The sequence below is a fragment of the Heterocephalus glaber genome, unplaced genomic scaffold (assembly GCF_053883595.1).
Source record: "Heterocephalus glaber isolate CG9 unplaced genomic scaffold, H.glaber_assembly_v1.0 deba00001662, whole genome shotgun sequence".
In the NCBI taxonomy this organism is placed as follows: domain Eukaryota; kingdom Metazoa; phylum Chordata; class Mammalia; order Rodentia; family Bathyergidae; genus Heterocephalus; species Heterocephalus glaber.
The window spans coordinates 13,818,729-13,841,632 of NW_028258403.1; the positions used below are offsets into that span (position 1 = coordinate 13,818,729).

Below are 22,904 nucleotides of genomic sequence, written 5' to 3' on the forward strand. Positions count from 1 at the left end.
AATGACAGACATTTCTCAGACAAAGAAGTAGAAATAGCAAATAAACACATGAAAAAATGTTCAACATCACTGGTCATTTGAGAGATGCAAATGAAACAATGGTGGGATTTCACTTCACTCCAGAAAGAATGGCTGCTATCATGAAATCAACCAATAACAAATGCTGGCAGGGCTGTGGAGAAAGATGAAGCCTCCTCCACTGCTGGTGGGAGTGTAGACTGGTGCAAGCACTGTGGAAATCAGTATGGAGATACCTCAAAGCACTAGGACTGGAAGTCCCATTTGACCCAGCTATTCCCCTGCTGGGTATCTTCCCCTAAGAATTAAAAGAATCACACCATAGTGATATATGTGCACCCATGTTCATAGCAGCACAATTTGTAATAGCTAAAACTTGGAAGCAGCCCAGTTGCCCATCAACTGGAGACTGGATAAAGAAAACATGATTTAAAAAAAAATAAAATGGAGTACTATTCAGCCACAAAAAATCAGAAATTAGAGACATTAATAGCTAAATGGATGCACATTGAGGCCATACTCTTAAGTGAAATAAATAGGACACACGTGTAAATACCAAATAGTTTCTCTAGTGTGAGAAACTGAAAGTGTAAATAAGGACTAAAAGGTATAATAGATAATGTGAAATAGGAAGAAAAGGGGCAAAGGGGAAGGGGAAGTGGGAGGGGTAGGGGAAAGGAAAGAGGGGAATGGAATTAATATGAGAAAATGAAAAAATGGAAACAAAGTCTTTGTAAATAGGGAGGGATGGAGGGGTTAAAGGGAGGGCAGGGGAAGGGAAAAAAAGAAGAACCAGGAGAGATTATGTAAAGGTGCAAATTTCCAATGATGAATGTCATTATATGTATACCTAAAATGTACCAATAAAATTATTTTTTTAAAAAAAATTTTTAAAAAGATCACCAACCTACCTCATCCAAATTAATACACATTAAAATTGTTGTGCAAGGAAAAATAGAGAGTATTAGGGGATGCAAAATGAGCATGCTTTTTGCTCCTTTCTTTTCTTGGGTTATAGTCTGAAAGAACTCATTTCAAATACAGAAGAGAATCCAATTTTCAAAAAGAAATTCCGCCATTTTTTTCTGTCTATGCTCATACAGTAGCAGTGGTAAAATAAACAGTGATGTGTTGGATTTTGTTTCTCTTTATCTATATGACATTTGTGTCATCACTGTAGCTCTAATCCATATTCAGGTCTTCATGTTTGGTGTGCAGTAATATGTAAATTATCTCACCAGCTGCATGGAGCAGTGTTTGTTTATTCTATTTCTTTTGGCACTGCACAGAACTGAATTTCTGCCAAAATAGGACTGCTTCAGGGAGCACTAATGCTCCAGGAGGAAGTTTTGAAAGGAAACGCACATCGTAAGTCTTCACTCTGTGAAGCAGCAAAATCAAAACAAACTTTCTGTTTACTAAAATATGGGTATTATGAATGTAAAATAATGTGTTTGTTAAAATATAATGAGCATGCTGCCCATCTCCAGGATGCATGGTGTACGTGGGCTTTGGAAATGAGGACACAATGCTGAGAGAGCTGGTGCTAGTTTATTCTTGAGGAAAAAAAAGTAGGTGAAGTGAAACAGACAGAGACAACATCTAGAAGTTTAAAGAAGAAAGAAATATTTTAACATGCATATTAATCTCTGGAAACACATGGCATTTACATGCATTTAAATATGGACAGCTGTGGCGTTTAAGTGTTAAAAAATTTCATTAATGATGCATAGAGCTATCTACTTCTGTTGGCAGGCCTTTCAGTCTTCAATCTGACACTTCCTTTTTTATCCAGCAAGCTAATTTCCCCTCTTTTGTGAGGAGTAACTGTTTTCACACTACTGCTTACCCAGCAAGCCTCCTCATTGTTTCATAGTTAATTATCTTTTCCAGTTTCACCTTCCCTAGTGAAGGGAGCGGTACTATTCCTCCAGAGCGCTAATGAAAGCTGGGTTTTATGGGTATACTGTGTAAATAAATGCAAAGTCTGATCAGGCAACAGAATAAATGAGTTCCTAAAGTTTATGGAGTCACAGCAAGTGTAGTACTTTACTAAATAATGAAGAAAAATGATTAATTTGGTTGGGAGGGCTTTAATTTTGGAGGAAAATGTAAAGCCTTTGTCAGCTTAATAAAGGACCTATCTGCAGGTAAATGGAAGGAATCACTGTTTATCCAAAGGCTCTGTATGGTCCCTACTAGCAGCGAAAATATTTGCCAGAATGTCTTGCTTAGAAGGCCTTTGAAAAATATTGTTGATTTGGTAGAGGTAGAGGTCATCTCACATTACATTTCCCTGATTACTTTCTATTTATTAAGGGAGAAAATCAACCAACCAAGCTTTGTGTAGTACAAGGTGTTCTATACTGTACTGAGTGCAAGCAAAGCAGAGATATAAGTTACAAATGCTACCCTTGTCAAGTGCAAGTAGTAAATTCAGCAGGCTTGGCCCAGGGAATTAACTCTACTGGCTGCTTAGTGTCTTGCCTCTGTGTACTTTAAATTCAGTGTATTCTTGTACATGCCTATAATCCCAGTTCCCTGAGAGGCTGAGACAGGAGGATTGCAGCCCAGCCTGGGCAATTTAGAGAGACCTTGTCTCAAAATAAAAAAATTAAAAAGAGTTGGGGATGTACCTCAGTGCAAAGGCCCGGGTTCAATCCCCAGTGTTGCAAATAAACAAACAAACAAACAAACTCAACTCAGTAAGTTCTCTTGCTTGCTAGAGTTTAGGGCTTGTATCCAAGTGTAGGACTTGTTATCCAGAGTTTAAGGCTTGTAATCATTTTTTACTTTTTTCCCTCCAGTACCCTGAATTGAGCTCAGGGTCCTCTCACTGAGCTACGTCTCAGCCCTTTTCTAAATTTTTTATTTTGTGATGAGGTTTCACTAAGTTGCTAAATTGTTTGAAATTTCCATCTTCCTGCATCAGCTTCCCGGAGTGCTGGGATGTAGGCATGCACCACTACACCCACCTTTGGCTAATTTTTATATTTCAAGAGAATTTTAAGTTATTAAAGTAACCTTAAACTCTTAACATTGTTTTTTTTAATAATTTACAAAATGAATTCACATTCTGAGATAATGTTTCTCTAGGTTAAGATTTACATTTCTTTGATTTGGAAATCTATGATTTGAGTTACAGTTTGAATTAAGGTCCTGACATTTAAAACTCTCAAGAGCCTCCATGAGACCCCACAACCAGAGCTACTATTCCAGTCAAGATGAGATTTTAAATTTAATGGGATTTCAGGATTCTTAGTATTTTTCCCTTGAGATCTCAAAAAAGAAAAACCTTCAGGGATCTAACATGAGGTTTCTAACATGTCTAAGAACTTTAGAATAGGAATCAGAAGTATAAAATCTCTTGGAAACCTACTTCAAAAACATTTACTACCTTCTAGGAAAATTCATTCTGAAATTTCAAGCAAACTTCCCAGCATCAATTGTAACTTGTAAACTCTTCACTCATTTTTGTGGAGGTAGCAGTGACAATTTAAGGGAGATGTCCCAGAAATTCTGAAACTTTTTAGCCCCCTGTAAGTTTAAACGCACTTATCCTTATGAGAGGCTATTAAAGCAGTGATATAATTCAAATGAAATAAAATCAGATGTAGAAACAATGTTAATGCGTCTCAAGAAAATGAATCATAGTTGACCTGTCTTTTAAGCATAAACTTTAAGTTAATCAGATGATAAACATGAAAAAAGCAAGTTTAGTTGACATACACAGTTTAGTTAGAATAGAGACTAAGACAATGTGTCCATTTTGGGTCATTCTTAATTTACTAATTCAAGGGGGTCAACATGTTATTATTTTTTTCTCTGATGAGTTATAGTCATAGTCATAGAATAAAAAAAATGAAAACCACACCCTGTTTATCTGAGAAGAACAATTAAAAACAGTAATGACATGATGTTGGCTCCCTACGTTTACCCTTCTTGAGAATGAATAGAGATAAAATTCTCTTAATCAATAAAATAGTCCCTCCCCTCTTATCTTCTGGGAATATGTTCCAAGACCCCCAGTGGATGCCTGAAACCACAAATAGTACCTAATCCTATGTAGTCTATGTTTTTTCCTATATACACATAAATATGAAGTCTTTTCCATCTTAACCGAGCACACAGTAACCTCTAACTTTCATATTTGGGGATTTGAAAGCAAAACTAGCCAAAATTATATTTTCATTCATCACAACTTCATGGAGAGAAGATTTATTCTTACTGTAGATCTTTAGCATTGTAAGCATACTTTTTTTTCTTGTTAAATTGAGAAATTTCACTTTGTTAGTTAACAAAAGCTCTTTATGGCTCCTCTTAGACAAATCCAAATTGCTAGAACCACTACTTCTGTGTCATAGTACCATTGATAAGTAAATTAAGGGTTACTTGAACACAAACCTGCCATATGACAGCAATAGATGTGATAACTGATATGTCTACTCAGTGATTTACATACAGGCATGGCAGCGTATACAAGAGTGGGTACTCTGGACAACTGGCTGATTTGTGTCCCAGGCAGGAAATAGGATGGGGCAGAGTGGGAAATTTCATTATGCTGTTCTGAAAGGTGTACAATTGAAGTCCTATGAACTGTTTGTTTCTGGAATTTTCCATCTTAATATTTTCAGACCACAGCAGACCTAGAGTGAAAACATGAAAAGGGAAACTGTAGATTAGGAGAAACCACTGTATGTACTTTTTAAAGGCAGGGATCTTGAAAATGGGTGAACTCTATTATCTAATATGTGGCTTTTCAGACAGACCTTAGCCATTGGCCAAACTCTCCTTGGACCTTAGCTACCTGGAGATCATGCCAAGAATTTTGTGTTCTTAAGAATCAGTCTGAAAGTTTCTATTTTACAGAAAAAACCTATGTGTTAGAAGACCTCATTTCGGGCCAGGGATTTAGCTCAGTGGTTCTGCCGCCTGCCTTGCTCAAGGACCTGAGTTCGATCCCCGGTACCAAAAAAAAAAAAAAAGAAGAAGACCTCATTAGAAGACCTCATTTCATGACCATTCATCTCTTCTTTACTACCAATATGTTTTGTAGGTTTTTGAATTTGTAAGTTTTTTTTAAAGGAGCATCATTATCATAAAGGAGGGAAAAGAGTGTACTTTGCCCTAAGGCAAAGGTGAGACAAAAATTATATCCAGGAACACAAAACTCAAATGTTCTGACTCTACCTGACAGTCCAAAGGCAAACACCAAACAGCAAGAATAATGCCAGAAAAGTAAAGCCAGGTGTTATCATAAGGGAAAAATCGCATGCATCTGGCACCTGGGTCTGTCATTGCCATCCAAATAGATTTACCATTTGGTCCAATGAAGAAAACAAAGCTGTTTTGTCATTGGTTTTTATCACTTCATTAAGGCTATTTTTTTTAACTTCCTTTTATTTGTTTTGGTTCTGCGTAATACTGAAGAGATCAGAAAGAGAGTTAGTTTAAAAATCTCCTCCTAAATGAGGCATGGTGGCAAATGCCTGTAATCCCAGTTGAGGCAGGATTACAAGTTTGAGGCCATTCTGGGTTACATAGTGAGTTCAAGGTCAGCTTGGACTATATAGAAAGACCCTGACTCAAACAATCCAATTAAAAGCCTCTTCCTAATTTTCTTGGAAATAGGAATCAAACTCAGGACCTTGTACTTGCCAAGCAGGCGTGGCACCACTGAGCTAAATCCCCGGCCTCCTAAATTTTTAAAAGGTTCCCTTTAAATAATTCTAAATTTAGATAACTTTCTTAAAACTCTGGAGGAAAATTCCAAGAAAACACAGAATAGTGAGTGAGAGGAGAAAAATAAACTATAGCCTATACAGTCTGTTTTAGTACAATAAAAATGTCAGTTGTTTGCATAAAAAGCAGCCATCAGTTTGCCAGTGGAAGTAGATTATTTTTCTACTTACTTCTAGTAAAAGATTCAGAGTTGAGTGGGAAAGGAACTATTCCTACAGTGGTTTGCTTTACAAATTTGAATAATGTGAGCTGGGTGTGCTATCACAGGCCTGTGATACCAGCTACAGTAGGAGACTGAGGTAGGGTCACTTGAGCCCAGGAGTTCTAGGCCAGCCTGGGCAACATACCCAAACTCTATCTCAAAAAGCAAACACTAAAAAACCCCAAAAACCAAATAAACAAAAATATGAATAATGACTTATGTAAGACTTAAACACAGTATGAATGAAGGCATTCATTTATATCAACTACCTTTAATATTACCAAAACTGTAATTGCTATATTTAAGAATTAATTTAGAAAGTATGAAATATCTAAGTTCTCTTATTGGCACAAACATGTTGTTTCTCTGTAAAAAGCACTACACATATCTTTATAGCAATGTGTAGGATTTTTCCACATCAAGCAACTCTCTACTCCCTCCATACCAGTTGGGTGTCCTACAGTTCTGACACTATCTACCTGGACTTAGTGTCAGATCCCACAAGGTAAAGGGCTCAGTCTCACAAGGCTGCCCCCACTTCAGATGCCAATCTTGGCAGTCAGTCTTTCAGCCTGCCAGATCTTAAATCCCCACAACTCCCTGTTGGGCTCAATACTTTGCTAGAATGGCATGCAGAACTCAAGGAAATGTATTACTTATATTTACCAGTTTATTATAAAAAGATAACAACTCAGGTATAGCCAGATAAAAGCAATTTCAGGAGGGTGGAGTTGAAGCTTCCATGCCTGTCCAAGTACACCACCTTTGTAGCACTTGCATATCTTCAGCAATCTGGAAACTCATCGGATTTAATTCTTTAAAGAATTTTATTTTGTTTTGTTTGTTTGATTTGCTTGGAAACAAGATCTCATTATGTAGTCCAGGCTGGCCTGTCTCTAAATAGCCCAGGATAACCTTGAACTCATGGCAATCCTCCTGCCTCAGCTTCCTGAGAGGTGGCATTATAGGGGTGTGCCACTGTGCCCGGCTTATCCCAAGCTAGTTTTTTAAAGGTGTTTTGTTTTGTTTTGTCTTTAACAATATTGGGGATTGAACCCAGAGCCTTGCCAGTGAGTCTTAGCCTTTTTAAATTTTATCTGTTTTGAGACAGGGTCTTGCTAAGTCACTAGTTGCCCAGGCTGGGCTTCTATTTGTGATCCTTCTACCTGGCCTGCCATATAATTGGCATTACAGGTGTGCACCAACATACCCTTGGAGTTTGACTCTCCAGTCCTACCCTCCCCTTCCCAGAGAATTTCAGGTGAAGGTGAAAGTTCTAATCTACTAATCATTTTATTTTCAGGGTGACCAGCCCCGGTCTGAGGGTATCTAGGAGACCTACCTAAATTACCTCACAAGCATAAGCTGAAGTGTGATCAAAAAGATCTTTTGTTTTTAATAATAAAGAGGACTCCTATTATTTAGAAAATTCCAAGGGTTTTAGAAGCTCTGTGCCAGAAACCTGGAACAAAGACAAAATATATTTCTTATTATACTATAGTTTCTTCCTCAGAACAGTACTTCTCTGGGGTCAGACCCTACAGTGAAATTGAAGTTACAGGAATAAAGGGAAGAAAAAAGTGTTTGTATTATGTCTATTCTGCTTGCTTCTGACAAATTCCTTCCTGAAGCCTCATATTTCTCCACTTATATAACATTCATGTTTTTGACAATCTATTTTTCACAACAGAATCAAATCAAAAGTATTAAATAGGATTTTTTGTTGTTCTTCAAGAGTCAGAATGGGCTACTATGTCTGGGATTGGGGGAAGAGGTGTTAAAACAATTATAGAGTTTTCTGAATACAGTATTGTGTGACCTCCATGGTTTCTCCACTTCTATATGCCTTCCAAGACTGGTGTTAGACAGCAAGAAAGGTGGTGAATAGCCCTGGTAGGGCTATGTTTCCAATTGCTCATTTTGCCATGGAAACTGGACCCTCCAGGCCATTCTCTAGAACTCCCTGTACTTGGTACTTGTTTCCTCCTGTCCCTGTCTGAGCAATTGTGTGGCGTTTAGTGCATTCACAGTATTGGGCAACTACCACCTCTACTTCCAAAACATTATCATCACCCCAAAAGGAAATCCCATAGCTATTTAGCAGTTATTTCCCATTCCTCCTCCTGAGAGCTCTGGCAAACACCAATCTTCATTCCATCTCTGTGGATTTACCCATTCTGGCTCTTTCTGAAGGGGCCTATTTCAGAATACCTACCTATTCCAGCTATAAATGGAATCATACAATATAATCAGCACTCTGTATCTGTAGAACCCACATCTTGAGATACTATCGTGAATCAAAAGTATTTTTAAATTTTACATCTGTGCTAAGCATGTACAGAGTTTTTTTCTTGTCATTATTCCCTATTCAGTATAACAACTATTTACATCATATTTACATTGTATCAGTAATTGTAAGCTATATAGAGATGATTAAAAATATTCTGAAAGTTATGCATAATTGTAGGAAAATATTACCCTATTTTGTATAAGAAACTTGATCATTCACAGATTTTGGTACCCTAGGGAAGATCCTGGAACAAATCCTGCGTGGATACCAAGAGATAACTGTATGTGAATTTTTGTGTATGGCTTCTTTCACTGAGTATGTTTTTTGAGGCTGTTAATTTCTATAACTGAGAGGTGGCACCAGCTCGAAAGTCAGATTCTCCAGCTAGCGTTGCCACAGCAGGGTTTAACCTCAGGCCCTTTCCCAGCTCTCTCAACAACTCATGAGACCTGAGGCAAGCCTTTTCTTTCTTTAATTTGCTCAATAAAAATTTTTTGAGAATCTACTTTAGGTACTGTTTTAAGTGCTGGGGCTGTAGTGGAGAGAGGATAAGAAGAGCTCTTGCTCTCATGAAATTTACTTATGGAAGAAAAATCCCTGCTTCCCATTACTAGACTGTGTTTCCCTCAGTCCTTCTTGAAGACAAAGGCATTTTTTTTATTATTAAACTTACTTGAGAGCAATATCTACTGGATTTTTCACTTTCAACCATTTCAGCATTATCTATGAAGTAAGGACTAGGAAATATGTCTGTCAGTGCTCATTTTAGTGAGATTTGTAAGATGACTTTGGATTTTACTTGTCTGTTTTGAGTTTCCGATCAGTTTTGCTATTGAAAAAGAGCATTCACTAAAACAGTTTTTGATCATTAATGTGAGGTAGACTTTCAAAGCATTTTCTGAGCTGAGCCAAGTTTCTTTAACATTATTGTCAATCTGATAGGTAGTGAGCACGATTTGATTGCTCCAATGTGTCAGTCATGATAGAATTTCACAGGTAATGGACCTGCCTTTAAAAATATTATTTTCAGGAAAGAGAAAGTCCTTGAGCTATGGTCCTTGCTGGGGGCCTGGCAGGTGTCTTTCTCATTTGGTTATTCCTTTGAGATAAACCCAACTAGGGCATGCAAAGAAATGCATGACTCCATTCGTAGCACAGTGGTAATAAGGGGTCTAATCAATGTGTATAATGCTGAATAGCATGCATGTGGTTGTACTAAAGAGAAGAGTCAACCAACCACCTGTCTTGATGCAAACATTATTAGGATTATTTAGCATTCAGCTATATCTTATTTAAAAGTAAGGAATGCGTGCTGACAGCTACCAGTCATTGTATTGTACCAGTCATTGTATGGCCCTTCCATAGGACTTCACATATGTTTTCTTACTTGAAGTTCCCAGTAGTCTAAAAGGTGGAGATAATGGACTGAGATTATCCTGGATATTCAGGTGCTGAAAGTGAACCTTATAGCAAGCAGTTAGATAACTTGTCCAGGATCACTGTTAACAAGAGAAAGGTGGATTTAGGTTTCCAACACTGATCTGTTTTAGCTTCTACTCCCCAGTCTGCAAATGGCTGATAAATGGTGAATATTCTTTGTCATATTTCTGTTTGCTTCTATATTTTACTTGCTAAGCCTGAATCATTCTCTGCTTAAAAAGAGGGAAAGTATTACAAACTCAGACTTCTTTTAAAAGTTATCTTTTTGCTTTCTGAGACTAAATTCTTCATGATTATTGTTGCTGTTATTATTATTTTTATAAAATTTCTACTTAAGCCTCATTATGGAAAAGTTATACATCAAATCCTCAGGCACTTTGGTTATACATTTGGAACAGGGGTTATAAAACATATTACAGCAAGAAGAGCAGAGTAAATATATGAATTTTGGAATTTAAGTGTATTTCCCTAGCCTGATCTATATTATGTTGTCCCATTTCCCCATCACCCCTTCAAATCTCCATGTGTCCTACTTTTCACCCTCTGGTAAATGAGCATATCTTTATTTAATTACAATTAATGCTATTTATATTTTTTGTGTTTTCTTTCACTTTTGTTTTTTGTCTTGTCTTATACTACCTTTCTACAGATAAACCTCTATTCCCAGGTTTTTGCATTTAGTACTGTTCATTAAACCCCTGGATCTACAACAAACAGGGAGAACAAAAATTGCAAGTCTTCCTAATGGTTTTGCACATTCTGAGCACCAGAAGTTTGACTGGAACATTCCGTTTATCCTAGTCATTTTGAAATATTTTAGGAAAAGTCTTTCAAGGAACTCAACTTTTTAAAGGAAATGAAAGAAATCTACAGGCAGCTATATCAGATCTCTATTATTTTGGGGTTTTTTGTGGAATGTCAGATTTTTTCATCTCCACTCTTTAGATAATAATATGCTTCATGTTACTTATCAACACCCATCATTTTATCTAAAACTTTAAGAAAATCCCGTAAATGCATTCCTAGGAAATATAACTCCATTAAATCCATACAAGCACAGAGGATGCTAATTTGGATATGTATTCTTGCTCTAGTTCAGCCTGGGTTCTTTCATCATCATCATCATCATCATTTCTCTAGCCATTTTTAGTCACTTTTCTCTGTATCTATTAATATAAATAACCTGCTTCCAATAATGAAAATATAAAATGAACTAGCACCAATTAATTCCATTTGTTTCTTGAGCCAATCTGTACCTATATTTGTATATAATTATTTATATAATACCTTCATTTACAAAAGAATTCTGATATCCATGAAGCAAGTTTATAAACAAAAGACCCTTACATGAATTAATTTAATCCAAAATTATTTCTGGAATAGCAGGCTTGCCACTGGAATCTTATTCAGTACTCAGCATCCTTTTGGTTTCATTCAATCTATTGGACTTATCATTTTACCAAAAACAAGAGTATCTGTGCCATTATAAAAGAAAACACCAAGCAATTGTCTAGGAAAACTATAACAAAAGTAAATCCTTATTTATCTTGACCGTTATTATCTATGTTGAGCTATCATCGCAGAAAGCATTTGGCCAAATAATTTCCCATGAGTTATATCTTTGTATATGTATGTCTTTTTTTTCCTAAAAGAAAAATACCCTAATGTCCTTCAACTTTTCCACTTTCTTACCCCAGGGTATGTTTATTGTTGAAGTTAAACCCTTAGGAAATGGGGATTTTATTGAAAATAGTGACCAAATTTAATTTAAAGCAAGAAGAAAATAAAGGTAGAATGAGTAGCACTTCTTAATGATTTCCTAATGGACCCTGTAAGATATTCCCTGGAGTTGACATACAAAAATGTTTCAGAAATCACAAGAAATTTAAGAGGTTTATATGACAAGAGAGTTAAGAAAAGAACAATATTACATCCCAAAGTTTAATTTTTCCTAGGGAACTGTTCCAAACCAAGTGCTTTATTGAGCAAAGGATTTGTTCCTTCAGTTGCTGCTCTAAGTTTTGTACTTTCTAGGGCTTGAATTTGTAAAGTCATAGAAGTGGCATTTGATCATGACTGTGTCATAGAAGGCCAGTCTGAGTTGCTGGTATCAGGTAGACTTAGCACATCCACATGACACAATTTTTGCATCTCCACATGAGCCCCTAGGTTTGGGACCTTCATGGAAAGATCTATGCTGCTAAATGTTAAAGTCAACCAGAGTTACAAAGAGAGCTCCTTTGAAAAGCTAGTTCAGTTATTTATTAGCACTGTCAGAGTACAGTGTCAGTCAAAGTAGTATTTGAAATTAATATACTATTTGATTACACTGATTGATGAGTCCTACAGCTGTAGGTTTAAACATTCATTAGCCATAAAAACTGGTCATTAGTACTTTCCTCTCTCAGCAAGCAAAGAATAAACAGAAATCCTAATAAAAATTCATCACAATGAAAGTACTCCATACCTAAGCAACTGTGATGACTTCTGGTAGGCTAGATTAACTGCTGTAACATTGGTAGCAGGAAAGATTTCTGTTAGGAAATTTTTAAATATCCCTTAATTGATGTTTGCATTGTGACTAGATTCTTTGAAATTTAAGCAGGCTATATAGATAATCTCTTAAATATTAAGTATAATATAGTCATAATGGGTATCTTATACTTGATATATTTGTATTGTACTCTTTAATTATTAGTTTCAAGAAGGATTGAAGGCTTTAGGAATGTTCTGCTATTGTGCTTCAGGTGAAGCTTTCTTCCCACAAACTGAGGAATAAAAACATCATAGTTTATTTTTCAACTAAACATTTCAAATAATTTTGACTTATAATGCAGAAATGCTGACCTGTAATAGAGGTGACAGTTCTCTATATCTATCATGGCATGAATCCTTTGTGGATTTAATAGCCATTTGGAAGGAATGGTGAGAAAGAGAGAGTGAAGAAGGCAGGGAGAACATTTTATGAACTGACTTAAGACAACTCTAGAACAACTCTGCATATCTTAAGAACTATAGTTACCTGGTCATGGTGACACATGCCTATAATGCCAGCACATGAGAGGCTGAGAGAGGAGGATTGTCATGAGTTCAAGCCCAATCTGGGCTACCTAGACTCGATTTTAAAATATATATCTGAACTATATCTATCTAACATTAACTGCTTTCTTGCCACTTCACAATCATTAGCTCGTTTAATAGTCACGATAATCTTGAAAGATAGGGCTATCCCCACTTTTCAAGTGATGAGACTATATCCAAAGAGGGTTAAGAAACTTCCTCAAGGTCATGCAACTGGTAAATAGCAAAGGCAGCATTTCAACCAGTCTGCTAGCATAGAGCCATGCTCATCCACTGGGCTACTAGCCTGAGCATAGGCTGAGCTGCAAAGTTCTGTTTGTATTTCTGTCTGCAAGTGAGCCTGTCAGGACCTGTCATGGCCTGAAGGTGAGCCTGTCAGGATAGATATGGAGAGAAGTATACAGACAGACGGAAGAATTGAGTCACCTTTCTTGAATCTAACATGGATCCAGACAGATGGATAACAAGGATGTTGAAGGAATCTAGTCAGAGTCCATGAGCCTATCTAGTATAACAGAATACGTCAACTTCTACCTAGTAGGGGTAAAACCAAGAAGTCCAAAGAAAGATCAAGCTTTCCAAGTAAGCAGGTGGAGAACACTGGAAGGGAGTCTGGGGCTACTGGACCCTTGGGACACAAGAAATTCTTCAGATAGTTATCCTGGTACTGGAGGGGAGATGGAGAGGGAAGAATCTAAGAAATAGAGGCAGGGCTGATAGTGGTGAGAGTAGTGAACAAGGATCAAAATGTAATCTCTGTCATAGAGAGAAATTGAGGGAGAAAGAGTCTGAAGAATGTACATAAGTAACTGCCCTGGAATACTCAGGGTTACAGAAAAATGTAAGTGAGGAAACCAGTCAATGTTATTTTTTTTATTTTTATTTTTTTGTTGTTCTTTTATTGGTACATTTTAGGTATACAATTCATTTACATTTATCATTGGGTGTTTGTACCTGTACATGATATATCTTGGTTCTTATCCCCCCCCATTACCTATGTGCCCTTCACCCCCTCCACCCTTCCCTATTTACATAGATTTCGTTTCCATTTTTTTCTTTTCTCATAGTTTTTCCTTTCCCTCATTTCCTTTCCCCTTCCCCTCCCTTCACTCCTTTGTCTTTGGACCTTTTTTCCTATTTCAAATTATCAATTATTCATTTTAATCATTTTAACCCTTGTTTACACTATCAGTTTCTCACACTAGTGAAACTATTCAGTATTTACACATGTGTGTCCTATTTATTTCACTTAAGAGTATGGCCTCCATATGCATCCATTTAGCTATAAATGGAAACCAGTCAATATTGCTCATTTTGGGTTTGTTTAGAAGCAGGTCTGAGTTCTGAAGAAGCAGAAACCCTAAAAGAAGAAGAGGGGAGGGCTGGGGATTTAGCTCAGTGGTTTCGCCACCTGCTGCGCAAGCGCAAGGACCCGAGTTCAATCCCCAGTACCAAAAAAAAAAAAAAAAAAAAAAAAAGAAGAAGAAGAGGAGATATATAAGAGCCTCTGGCTCATAGATAGCTCTGAATGGTGGCTATAACTCTATTCTGAGTACCTAGACAAAAGCTGCTTCAAATGAAGAACCTAGAAATATAGGTAAGAGAGAGTTTGCCACGTGTGGCTATTGGTAATATTCCAGTGTAAATTCAGGAGTTAAAATAATATGTTGGTGAATATATCTTTTTTGTTTGTTTATTTGTTTTGGTTTTGGTTTTTTGAAACAAGGTCTCACTATGTAGTTCAGGCTGGCCTTGAGCTCACTATATAGCCAGACTGGCCTTGAACTCATAGCAATCCTCTTGCTTCAGCCTACTGAGTTCTGGGATTACAAGTGTGTGCCACCACACCAGGCATGATGAATATATATCTAAAGTGATATCATAGTCTACATTCTTTTATTTTCATCTTCCTGGCAGTTTTATTTACACCCAATCCAAGGCCTAAAATATAGAAGAATCAGTTGGAAATGGTTAATTCCATAAATTAAAATTTGACTAATAAGATTATCTTTTAATCTATGTTATTGCCTTCAGTGATAAATTACTTGATAGAAAATCCCATTTCATTAATTTTATGATGTTATTCCACAGAGGGATAAAGCAATAATTCTGCTGTCTTTCAATTTCATGTTTCATGCAGTTTTCTTTCCTAACTTCTAAGAGATTTTGAATGCATAAAATTTTCTTGCTTGCATTCCCTAATTCTTCATTTCTACTTTTTTCTTTCACAGGAGACTTTGAATGTGATTGATCCTGGTTTGATGGACCTAAATGGGATGAGTGAGGATGCCTTGGAATGGGATGAAACAGATATAAGTAACAAGTTAATTAGTTTGAATGAAGAATCAAATGACCTTGATCAAGAACCTCAATCTGTCATGCCTTCATTAAAGTGTGAGGAGACAAGTAGTGAGGACCCTGGTTATGAGGAGGGGACAGGTGACCATGGGGGATCTCCATGTCCCTCAAATATTATCGCACCCTCCAGTCCACATATTTACCAAGTGTACAGCCTCCACAATGTTGAACTCTATGAGGACAGCCATCTACCTTTTCTGAAAAATAATCCAAACTTTACTAGCATGGCGCAGCCCAGTGTTTTGACTAAGAGTCTTAGTAAGGACTCTTCATTTTCATCTACCAAATCTTTGCCAGATATTTTAGGAGGTCCCAACTTGGTAAAGCCTTGTCCATGCCACAGTGGAGACATGAGCCAGAATTCTGGCAGTGAGAGTGGAATTGTCAGTGAAGGAGACACTGAAATGACTACCAACTCTGAAATATGCTTGCTCAATGTGGTAGATGGGTCCCCAAGTAACCCTGAAACTGAACATCTGGACTCACAAGTGAGAAATGCAGTTAATGTGTTAAAGCAAAAATTTAAAGATGAAGAAGAATGCAGTAAGCTTCCAAATAGCTCTCAGACATCCATTTCACCAATGGGTTGTGTAAATGGAAAAGTTGGAGATTTAAACAGTGTTACCAAACATACCCCTGATTGTTTGGGAGAAGAATTACAAGGAAAACATGATGTGTTTACATTTTATGATTACTCATACCTCCAAAGCTCAAAACTCAAATTACCAATGATAATGAAACAGTCACAGAGTGAAAAGGCACATGTGGAGGATCCCCTTCTTTGTGGTTTTTATTTTGATAAAAAATCTTGCAAATCTAAACACCAGCCTTCAGAGTTACCACCAGATGCACCACCCCATGAGAAGGTTTTGGCCAGTGCATCCCATGAAATGGATCACAACTCATATAAAAGTAGCAATAGAGAGAAGGCATTCACTGGCGTTCAGAATGCCAAACAATTCTCCCTTTTATCTCGTAGTTCATCTATTGAGTCCCTTTCTCCAGGTGGTGATTTATTTGGATTGGGTGTCTTTAAAAATGGCAGTGACAGCCTCCAGCGAAGTACTTCTTTAGAAAGTTGGTTGACATCCTATAAAAGCAATGAAGATCTATTTAGCTGCCACAGCTCTGGGGACATAAGTGTAAGCAGTGGCTCAGTTGGTGAACTGAGTAAAAGGACATTAGATCTCTTGAATCGTTTGGAGAATATCCAGAGCCCCTCAGAGCAAAAGATAAAGCGAAGTGTTTCTGATATCACTCTTCAGAGCAGTTCCCAAAAGATGTCCTTCACTGGCCAAATGTCATTGGATATAGCGTCTTCTATCAATGAAGACTCAGCAACATCTCTCACAGAATTTAGTAGCAGTGATGAGCTCTCTCTTTGCTCAGAGGATATTGTGTTACACAAGAACAAGATCCCAGAATCAAATGCATCTTTTAGGAAGCGCCTTAATCGCTCTGTGGCTGATGAAAGTGATGTCAACGTCAGCATGATTGTTAATGTCTCATGTACCTCTGCTTGCACTGATGATGAAGATGACAGTGACCTTCTCTCAAGCTCTACACTCACCTTGACTGAAGAAGAACTGTGCATCAAAGATGAGGATGATGACTCCAGTATTGCAACAGATGATGAAATTTATGAAGAATGCAACCTGATGTCAGGACTGGACTATATTAAGAATGAATTGCAGACCTGGATTAGGCCAAAACTTTCCTTGACAAGAGATAAGAAACGGTGCAATCTCGGTGAAGAAATAAAGAGCAATAAAGATGTAAGCAGTAGTGAGATGACCAATCCCTCTGATACTTTAAATATTGAGACCCTTCTAAATGACTCTTTAAAATGTCTCTCTGAAAATAATGGAAATAGTAAGACTTCATCCCGTACCCTTGAGTTTGGAACAAAGAGTGAAAACAAGAAAAATATTTTCAAAGTTAATAAAGATCCGCATGTGGCAGATATGGAAAATGGCAATATTGAAAGTACTCTAGAAAGGCAAAACGATAAGCTAAGTGGAATTTCAAAGGCATTAGAGCATCTTAGTTCAAGTGGGAAGAAGATTTCAGAAAATGAGCATTGTAAGTATAAGGCATCTATGGATGGTTCAGATGATTCAGATATTTCTGGAAAGGAATTTGGTCCCCCAAATGTTAGACATCTTCCAAAGGAATGTCCAAATCACCACTCTTTTGAAAGTCAGAGAGCTGATTGCACTCCAACTGAGACGTCTTGCCCAGAACAGGCTTTAGAAACCAGAGTTAACAGACAAGACTGTGATGTATTGAAATCTTCTAATGATACAAGAAGTGTGGATGGAAATTCTGCTGCTTACTGTCCAGCACTTGAACAAAATGCAACAGAGGAAACTGCTTCTATCCTTGACAATGCTTCCTGTTGCAACTGTGAGCCAGATGTTTTCCATCAAAAACATGCTGAAGATTGTTCTGTACGTGACTTTGTTAAGGAAATCATTGACATGGCTTCAACAGCCCTAAAAAGTAAATCTCAATCTGAAAATGAGGTGGCTGCTCCCACTTCATTAACTCAAATCAAGGAGAAAGTGTTAGAACATTCTCACCGGCCCATCCACTTGAGAAAAGGAGACTTTTATTCCTACTTATCCCTTTCATCTCATGACAGTGATTGTGGGGAGGTCACCAACTACATAGAAGAGAAGAGCAATACTCCATTGCTACTAGACACGATTGACTCTAGCTTAGATGAAAAAGAAGACATTGAATGTTTCTTTGAGGCTTGTGTTGAGGATGACCCTAATGCAGAGAAGCCCTGTTTCTCTAGTGCTCCTCCAGATGATTCTGCTGTTCCCAATGAGGCTGAAGTGCCACTACAAGCAACACCAAGCTCTTCTAAGTTCAGTGATACTTCTCTGTTAGTGGATCATACAAACATGGTGGCTCTTTCAAGACCTCCCCCTCAGAAAAGAGCTGACAGTAGAAAGAAAGTAGATGATTTGCCCCAGACTTCCAGTGGCTATGCAGAAAACTCAGAGTTTATTCCTTCAAGGTTAGCTAGTGTAAAAGAGAGTTCAGGAAAACCAGGTGAATCAGGAGTGCCAGAAGAACACAATGCTGCTTCAGCCAAATCTGAGCTTCAGGACCTCTCCTTGAAGGCAAATCAGCCAAAAGACAAAACTGCATTGCATCCTAACCCCACATCTTTAACCTGTGAAGAAAATCTCCTAGACCTCCATGGAGAACCACATGGACATATGCATAGGTAGAATGTAACTCCCTTCCAAGCATGAAAATCCTCTCATTGAAAGGTATGTATAAGTCCTCCTTTAAAATAGGAATGTGCATCAACAAAACTGACATAGAAGAAAAGACTAGTCAGAATGAGTAGTCATGGGTAGCTGTTGATCAAAATAAGACATTTAGGTAGAAGAAATACTCCAAACAATGAAAGTATCTGTGAAACAAAGGAGGAAAAACTGGAAAAATTGACATTTTTTAGTGACACTATCTTTTTCCATCATTCTTGCAAGCTAAGTACAAAATTTGAGGAAGTAGTCAAACAATTTAAGGCCTCAAATTCTTCTACTAAGAGAGGAAAAAGTGGTTTCCAAATTGCAGTTATAGTCTGTGATCAAAATGCATGCACAGTAGCAATGCTCCCCACTTCAGTTCCCTGTGCAGAGCTGCCCACTCCCTTCAAAGCCTGGAGATGAACAGTGATTAGGCTAAAGGCTGCATCTCCTGATTTGGGCCTTTCTTTTATGCTCCTGTCTAGTGTAACTATCATCACATTTGATTCCCCTGTGAAAGGCTGTGCTGTCACAGCTCCTAATCATGGCCATGTCTGAGAATTCAAACAGGAGGGGTAAGTTGATGTTAAAGAAGAGGCTCTTATTTATCCACACACAGATTGAGAACAAGCACAGAAAGCAAATGCAGAAAGAATACATGACAAGTTAATGGCGTCTTGGTAAAAACAGAATTTTTGAATTTTGCCTGAAGGTGACAGGCTGATTTCCATCAAATTTTTTAAGAAAGTCATTCCACTCTTCATATTTAATAAGGCAGCTATTGATTGATAATTCTGAAATAATGATGTATCTGAAAAAGTGACACAAAGATTCTGTTATTTCTCATTTCTAAGCTCCAGCGATGAATATGCTTTCTCAATCAAGTTTAAAGAAAAAATTTGAGCTTTCAAATGTGAGAGTTGTACTTCACCAAAGTATAAGGTGCCTAATGCCATCTCCACCCCCCACTCCAGAAGCCTAATGCTGTAACCTAAACTCGTGCTATAGGAAATGAATTACAGAAGCAATCTACCCTAATTTGTTAACTTATTCAAATAACAGTTATTATACTTAACTATGCTAAAGATTATCTTTTTTGTGGCAGATTGTTTATTTTTTGATGAGCCTAATTACTGATTTTCTAAAAGTAATTTACATTTATTACAAATACATCTTTTAAAATGTGACAGATAAATGTTGTTCCCATAATGTATTATGAAAAAAGTTACTATTTAAAAACACATTATTTAATTTGAAAGATGAATGGCAAACATCATTATTTTTTTTCCTGCAACACCTGTGCCCTAAGCTCATTAAAATGTGTAATTCTATGTAGAACTGTTAGAAACGGAGAGTGAGGGGGGAATCTATATCATATATATACCCTAAAAATAAATTCAGTATGCAAAATTGAAGAAAGGCATCCCGTGTACTAATAGAGCTCAACTAATTTTCTGTGTTTTAGACTCTATTTACAATTGGCTGCAAGTGAGAACAAAAGTAGAGAGAGAGAGAGAGAAATGTATTTTTTGTGAGTCGTGTCCACCCCATAATCACATTCTCCATCAGTATGCAGTAAAACTGACCATTAAGGGAGAGTAACTGCAATTCCATAAGCTGCTTCCAAACAAGTTCTATTAGAATCGATTGTACTGCCGGCTCTGCCAACCACCACAGAAAGACTGGTAGAGCCTGGCTGATTCTATTTTCTGAAAGGAGATAAAAGCTTGAAAGCAACACCACTCTGAGCATGACATCGTGTGACTGTGACCCTCAAGTCTCCAGTCATGCTGAGCCTCAGAGCTCCAGAAGCTCCAGCACTGGAGAAACCTCTGAGGTGCATTCTGCCTTCTTGGTCCTCTGGGAGTCTTGTGTCTCCTTTACGGAGACATAGAATTGAAATGAAATGTAAATGATGAGCTCCTCCATCTTCAGACTCCACAGAAGTGAATGTGCTGATCCTTCTGTGTAATCCTCACATTTTACAAGCAGGGACAGTGTAAAAATATTAGCCAGTCAGCAATATTTTGTTGAGCCCTAGTGATGCCTGGCCGTATTTTGGGCAAAGAGAGAACCAGATTTTACTTCTGCAGAACTTACACCACCCCAAGTGACCTGTTATCAGCCTGGAGCTGTTTAAATAGCCATATTAGTAGTTCTATTCAGGATTTTTTTTTTTGTCCTTCAGTGTCACGTGGACAAAACATCTGGATGCCTGAATTTTCCTGTAGTCATTAGCAATGGGTTCCTGAATGTAAATGCTCACATATTGTTAATGTATGATCAGCCAGGACAAGTGGCAAACTTTCAGTATTTAACTCAGGAATATACAGTAAAGTTATTTGGTAAATATCAGATTTGATGTCTGTAGGAGATTATTACGGAGCTTATATTTCTTCCAAGATTCGAAAAAGCTCTGCTTTTTAAACCCATTGAAAACCATCAGTTAAGATTTTCTTTTTATCAGAACAAAAACAATTCACCAGATTCAGTTTTCTGTAGTTTTTTTTCCCCAGAAATAAATTCTCAGATGATGAAATGATTATAATTCCATCCAGAAGAGATATAAATTAGAAGATACAGTCTATAACGGTAATGGAATTTTTTTCAAAAAAATTTGAAAAGGTTTTTATTTACTGTGTTCTAATTAAAAGCCTGCTGAAACTGTTCAAGAAGCTTTAACACGATCTAACAGTATGCATTTGCACCGATTTCCAGGCACGCTGCTGTGCTTTTCACTATTTTCATTTATGTGTCATGTTTCTATAAAAATAGAGAGGTCAGTTACAACAAATCATATCAAAGGCAAGGTAACTGGATAGATCCAGCTCTTTCTGCCTAATTTGGAGGAAGCACATAATGTATGTCTGGAGTGCCTCCTAGGACCTGCTTAAGAGATGTACTTTGCACTAATCTTTTTGCTGTATTCTGACAGTTATTTCTTCATTATCCTCATCATAAGCCTCTGATCTTTGATGAATGGTTTAACCCTAAACTTCAAGCTGGATAAATCCTATGGTATAAAAATTTAACTCATCACATGCAGCCAGTGTATACGTTGTTGTTAGTTTTTGTTTTGTTTTGGTTTTTTGTTTGTTTGCTATATAGTGTGTGTGTGTGTGTGTGTGTGTGTGTTGTTGTGTGTGTGTGTGAAAAAGAGGAAGAGATTTTTTTTGGGTGGGGAGCTGCATTACATAGAATGCATATATTTTCTTTAGAACTTTTTAGCTTCATTGTCTTTCCTACTTTATTGGTGTATAAGTGTGTGTGTGTGTGTGTGTGTGTGTGTGTGTTCGTGTCCTATAGATTTTAGGCAATTATTTGTATTTGTACAGGCTCCAATATATACACACATACAGTTAAAAGTGCTGCTGCTAAGTTTTTCAAACTGAGAAATCTGTAAGAGCAAACATTTCTCATGTATACAACACAAATTACTATTCTTTTTTTTTTTTTTTTTTCGTTACCAGGGATCAAACTCGGGACCTTGCACTTGCAAGGCAGGCACCAGAACCACTGAGCTAAATCCCTGGCCCCATTATTCTTTTAATTGGGTTGACAATAAGTGTTTGGTATTTCCCAAAGCTGACCAACCAACTTTAAGAAATTGCCTTTACAGCTGGGCATGGAGACACAGGCCTGTAACCCCAGCCCTTGGGAGGCTGAGGTAAGAGAATTGAGGCCAGCCTGGGCTACATAGTAAGTTCAAGGCCAACCTGGGCTACAAAGTGAGACCCTGTCTGAAACAAAAACAAAAACAAAAAACTACTTTTTGAATTGTATATTAATTTTTAACTAGACAATACAGGTATAACCTTATCAAATTTAACTAGAGAACCACTTTAATCAAGATTCTGCTAGATGTGTTTTTTAATTACCCAGCACTTCTGAATAACTAGACCCACCATGGTAAATGACAAGATATTATTGAATATAGTCTTCCTCTCCCTCTCCCTCTCTTTCTCCCTCTCTTTCTCCCTCTCCCTGTTTCTCTCCCCCCCCGCCAACGCAAATACTCACACATACACCAGATTTGACCCTCAGCTAGTTTGGCCTGCCTATTTTCAAGTAGGCCACATGAAAGAATTGATTATCCAGAGAGAATTTAAATGCCAGCTTACTTTAGCTAGACCAGATTTGCCTCACCTAAGGATTCCCTACTCAGTGGCCAGATTTTAGATGAGTCATGTCTTTAGCATTTAAACAATGTACCATGGTTTCTTGAGTTACTGCATTATTTTACTGTACCACATTCTGGTACATCTGTTCCTGTCTGTCTCCCCCCGTTCCTGTTAACTTTTCAATTCTCCCCAGCTTTCTGTGGCTCCAGCCAAGCCCCTTTTTGTTAATGTTTTTCTAGATCTTATATAACTTGATAGATTGTAGAAAAATGAGAAAGCAAGACAGAGAATGAAATATTTAGTTCTAGACGGGCAATGAAACAACCTGATATCAGACTGCACAACTTAGTTTAAACCCAGACAAGCAAAAGCCTGCTTTGAGA

General features: G+C 37.4%; 1 protein-coding gene across 13 annotated transcripts in view; it reads left to right on the forward strand.

Moving 5' to 3' along the window:
• Akap6 (A-kinase anchoring protein 6) overlaps window positions 1-22,904 on the forward strand; it is a 642,973-nt gene that overhangs the window by 617,210 nt on the left and 2,859 nt on the right. For all 13 annotated transcript variants that reach the window (XM_087197081.1, XM_087197084.1, XM_087197080.1 and 10 more), the window contains one exon: window positions 15,005-18,418. In XM_087197081.1, coding sequence (XP_087053207.1) covers window positions 15,005-18,376 — 3,372 coding nt within the window. In that variant the 3' untranslated portion in view covers window positions 18,377-18,418. The remainder of the gene's footprint in view (window positions 1-15,004; window positions 18,419-22,904) is intronic.